Source organism: Fragaria vesca, linkage group LG1, assembly GCF_000184155.1.
Source record: "Fragaria vesca subsp. vesca linkage group LG1, FraVesHawaii_1.0, whole genome shotgun sequence".
NCBI lineage: Eukaryota > Viridiplantae > Streptophyta > Magnoliopsida > Rosales > Rosaceae > Fragaria > Fragaria vesca.
The window spans coordinates 12504225-12509240 of NC_020491.1; the positions used below are offsets into that span (position 1 = coordinate 12504225).

Sequence of the window (5016 nt, forward strand, 5' to 3'; positions counted from 1 at the left end):
TAGTCATAACTTAGAATGAAGGACCCATTGAGGCAACACCTTTTCACCTCTGTAATGGTTCTACAACATTCTTCCATCAATATATGGCACCATGAACTGATGAAACATACACAAGCAAGCAGCAAATGATATAGATTGACCAAAAAAAAAAGCAGCAAATGATATAGATTCATAACTTCATCAAAATTTCTGATAGTACAAATCAATCTCTTCACTTCACTAGACTACTTCCCTTCGAGGCCATCCGACTGAAACTTCACTAGACCGAAAGTGATAGCGACACCAAATGGCCCCCTTTAAATTTCTGATACATGAAATGGCTACTGATACAAGAGATAAATACATTACAATGCAAGCTGCACGGTTTAGGGCAGTTACAGCAGTGGCAGCTTGACATGAGACACATATTGATGATTTTACAACTTCATTAAATTATCTGATGATACAAACTTAGGACCCAAACCCAACTCCTGCCAGCAAATCCCTCCAACTTATTCATTGGTCTCAAAATGGTATAAAATGGTCCTAAAAGTTACTCTCGCATGAGAGAAATTGAACAGTCTTGCTGAGAACCAAAAGATACTCTTGTTGCCTCAGAGTTATGTAGAAACTGGCTTTCCTACCCAGTAGTAATCTACATCACCAGCAGCAAGAAATGGTGTTTCCATTCACCAAGGCTGGCAAAAGGCAAAAGGCCACAAAGCAATGGCAAAAACAAGAATGTAATGCCGTAGAACACCAATCTGCGTATCCAGTAAGGAAATATTGAATCTCCTTTCGTCCCTGGAGAGACATCAACGGGTCCATGCAGGATATGGAACAAAACTGATGTAAAGACATTGCAAAAGAAATGCAGCAGGCAAAGAGTCTCCCAGAATATAAGCCAGTGATATCCACTCCCTCCCAATGTGTCTACACAAAACTTGCCGGCCCAACCGCATGCAATTCCCAATAGCAAGACTATGAAAGTAACTGGCATACTCTGTTTCGAACCTGCTGAGCGCTGGAGGATCAAATAAGCAATTGCAAAAATCATGAAGAAACCAAACACCATCCGACTCACTACCTCAGCCTGACACCTTAGAACTTGATAACCTGAATTGAAAGATGACATGGGATTCCACCATGATTTCGAATCCTGTAAAGGTGTACAAGATGCAGTGGCTTCCCTTATTCTTCTGTATGAATACAAATAAGTACCATAGAACAGGGCTGCAACCATGACAAATATTCCAGCAACTAGACAGTCGATGCACTTTCTAACGAGCTCAGAGTGTCTTGTGTCTTCTAATTGAGTCTTGAATTTTTCAGCTTTGATAGCTATTTTTGATCTCTCCAGATGATTTGAATCATAACCGAGAGCTACCTGTTCCTTATTTACCTCCAACTTCTCCAATTTCAGACGAAGCTCCAATTCCTTCAGCTCATTAGCACGCTCCATGTTAGCCATGAATCGGTTAGTCACGGACTCAACAGTTCTCGGGGCAATACAAGCCAATTGATTGGTTTGGCGGGCAACCTCCAGATTTACAGGGTTAGTCAGCATATTATGAAGCAATTGATCTCTATAACTGAATCGAACCTCAGTTGTTGTACTGTGGTTCACTTCTTTTGTACTGGAACTGTTTCTACAAGCTTCCCTTATTAGACAGTCATCTTGTTCATCATGAGTAACACGTGGACTATATTCTTCCATGTTATGCTTGCTGGAGATATATCTTGTGTTACCTTCGGATGATTCTTTGATCGACTTATGAGTTCTTAAGGTGCTCCCAAATGATTGTTCAAATTTATCGATAAAACAATCAAACGTGTTCCCAAAATCATTCGCTAAAGATTCTCTGAGAGCTGAAGCACACATCTTAACAAGATGATCAGAAGACAACCCTCCACCTCGCTCACCAATACTTTCCAGAATCTCAGTAACAACCAACCCAATTGACATCCCCACCAGATGCCCTATATCATCGGAACTAGGGTTCCGCCACGCCGCATTGACTACCACCTTCGGCCCTCGGCGCTTGCAAGCCACGCGTGCGGCTCCTCTGAAGGAGAACCCCGAAGTTGAAGTCGAAGCAGAGGAGGAGGCGCCGTCCTTGAAGAGCTTCTTCTTCTTGCCCTTTTTCTTAGGAGTTTCGACAGCGGCGATTGAGTTTTCATGGCGGGCGGTGGCGGATTGGACGGCAGAGATTTGGGGTTGAAGAGATGGAGGAGGTGGGTCCATCGAAAGGAGAAAGCGTTGGCACAGTGCCACGGGTCTCATATTTGCAAACCTTGTACTTCAAGGCAACTTGGGATAACGTACAATTACTTCTATAAACCACGTAAGTCTCTAAAGACCTTGATTAAGATTTATCTTCTGAACTTAAAGTGAAGCGAGTCAGTGAAGGGAGTGCCTTTCATGTCTAGTAGTCTTGAACATGTTAATTGCTAGTTCGTTTAATGAGTATGGTATGTAAGCTACTTCTCTGTTTAAAAGCTTACCAGAATGCATGATTCCTATTTCTAGTGGAGTTAGGTTTCCTATATATCCAGATTGATTTAAATCAGTCAATTTTCCTTTCCCAGTTTGATTATGGTTTTTTAGTCCTAGTATGATTAGGTTTCTTTTGTTTTTCTCATTGTTCTCTATAAATACCTTCGATTCGCTTGTAGAGATTAAGAACACATAAAAAGTAAAGACAATCGAGTTGTTTTGTCATACATCAAACTTACTCATCCGTTCTTGATTCTCAACTTTCATTGATCCATGGCGATAATCTCAGACTTCCAAGAAGAAGAAAACGAAACCCACACCAAAGTCACAGCACCACCCTCTGAGTCATCATCATCGCTTAAGGCAGAGAAGAAAAACGTCAAGGTGGAGGAAGACAAAGGGAAAGTTGTAGGGTCCAAACTAGTTCCGAACAAAGGGAATGGCCTTGATCTAGATAAGTACTCATGGACACAAAGCCTGCAAGAGGTTAATATAGTGATCCCAGTGCCTGCCGGAACTAAATCAAGGGATGTTGTGTACGAGGCAAAGGCGAAGCATCTTAGGTTTGGACTCAAGGATCAGCCAACTCCTATTATCGATGGTGATCTGTTTCAGTCTATCAAGCCTGATGAGTGTTTGTGGAGCATAGAGGATCAGAGTGCTGTCTCTATTCTGTTGACAAAGCAAAACCAAACGGACTGGTGGAAGGCTTTGGTGAAAGGTGATCCAGAGATTGACACTCAAAAGGTTGAACCTGAGCCTAGTAAACTGTCCGATCTGGATTCTGAGACGCGCCGGACGGTAGAGAAGATGATGTTTGACCAGAGGCAGAAGCAGATGGGGCGTCCGACTAGTGATGAGATGCAGCAGCAAGAATTGATGAAGAAGTTCATGGAACAGCATCCGAACATGGACTTTTCAAAGGTTAAGATGATGAACTAAACAGTAATTCGGCTCTAGTTAGATGACTTAGATCTATATGTTACATCGGCTTCATTTTTTTTTTTGTGCGCACTGTTTTAGAGCATTTTACAGAGTTGATTTTGTTCAATATTCTTGCTCAATTATGAATGATGAAATTATTCGAATTCTTAAGAACATAGTTATTTACTCTCTTTTTTTCGATGACAAAACAACAACGTAGAACAAACAAACTACAACGAGAAAACCTCTGACAACACCTCCTTGCTGATCTAACTTGGCAGGGAGACCGTGGAGCGTTTAACCAAACTCTGTATGTACATTCAAAATAATAATGATAATAATAAAAGGGGAAAAGTTGTAAATAATCCTTATGGTTTGGGGTTATGGATATGTTTGCCCACGTGGTTTTAAAATGTCCAATTTCGGTCTTTATGGTTTATATATCGACTAATTTTAGTCTAATTATAACATTATGTCTAACACCGTTAGTGAGGTTGTTACATGTCTGTCACATGATGGGTTAATTTCATCTTTTAATTAAACCCCGGTCAACCATTGCTTTTAAATCAACCATTGCACGTTCCATTTTGGTTTTGTAATTTTCTTCGTTCTAACATCTATCTAAAGATCTCATCTACTTTATTTGGCGATTTGTACATAAATGTGTAAACTTCAATTGTTAATTTATACACACTACCAGGACAAGCATTTTAGCCGACGAAAAATTTTCGTCGGCCTGTTATCTTAATTCGTCGGCTAAGATCTTAGCTGACGAAGGCTCGTCGGCTATAGTGTCGTTGGGAAAAGGTCGTCGGTGATGACTTTAGCCGGCGAAATTTTTTTTTTCATCGGCTATAGTCCCACAGTTAGCCGAAGAAAAACATGTCGTTGGTTTTTTTCCCAAACTTTAGCCGACGAAACAATTAAGATATTCGTCGGCTAAAATGTGTAATAAATAATTAAAAAATAACTATAGCCGACGAAATTTACTATACTTCGTCGGCTAAACCTTATAAAAAATTTAAAAAATAACTATAGCCGACGAAAAATGCCATAATTCGTCGGCTAAACCTTATAAAAAAAATTAAAAATACTATAGCCGACGAATATAGTATTTAAATATCGTCGGCTAAAGTTGCTGGGTTTTGAAAAAAAAAACTGCAGAACCTTTCGGCCACCTCCAATCAAGACCAAAATTTGACAGAATCTTCCTCTCAACATTTCGAACAACTTTCTAGAAGAAGTCGAAGCTCAATTCTAAGCCTAAACAGGTCAATCGACTCAAAATATAAAAATCCCCAATTTTAAACCCTAAAAACTTCAAATCTTCGATTCTCTTCACACACACCGAATCGAGCTACCAAATTCTAGGGGAATGTAGTACTAATCAAACTCAACTTATCCATATATAGAACTCACCAAATGGTGGCCTAAGGAAAGAGAAATTTGATCGACACCGAATCCGAACCGGCGGAGTTTTGGAACTCGATTTATCCCTCACGGCGGCGCCACTCGATGCACCACCTATCTAGCAATGAAGTAGAGACGACGGCGAAGCTTTTGGGACAAGTGTCACGGTCTCCGGTGGCGTTGACGGCGGAGCTAGGCCGAGAAGA

The 5016-nt window shown here is 40.6% G+C and overlaps 2 protein-coding genes across 2 annotated transcripts; one reads left to right on the forward strand and one right to left on the reverse strand.

Annotated features, from left to right (window-relative positions):
- Positions 1-634: 634 nt before the first annotated feature.
- Positions 635-2224, reverse strand: LOC101291676 (protein CPR-5-like). The gene has a single exon (XM_004289235.1). The coding sequence runs from the start codon at positions 2222-2224 to the stop codon at positions 635-637; it is 1590 nt and encodes a 529-aa protein (XP_004289283.1).
- A 525-nt stretch (positions 2225-2749) lies between these two features.
- On the forward strand, positions 2750-3418 carry LOC101291971 (protein BOBBER 1-like). The gene has a single exon (XM_004289236.1). The coding sequence runs from the start codon at positions 2750-2752 to the stop codon at positions 3416-3418; it is 669 nt and encodes a 222-aa protein (XP_004289284.1).
- The last annotated feature ends 1598 nt before the right edge of the window (positions 3419-5016 follow it).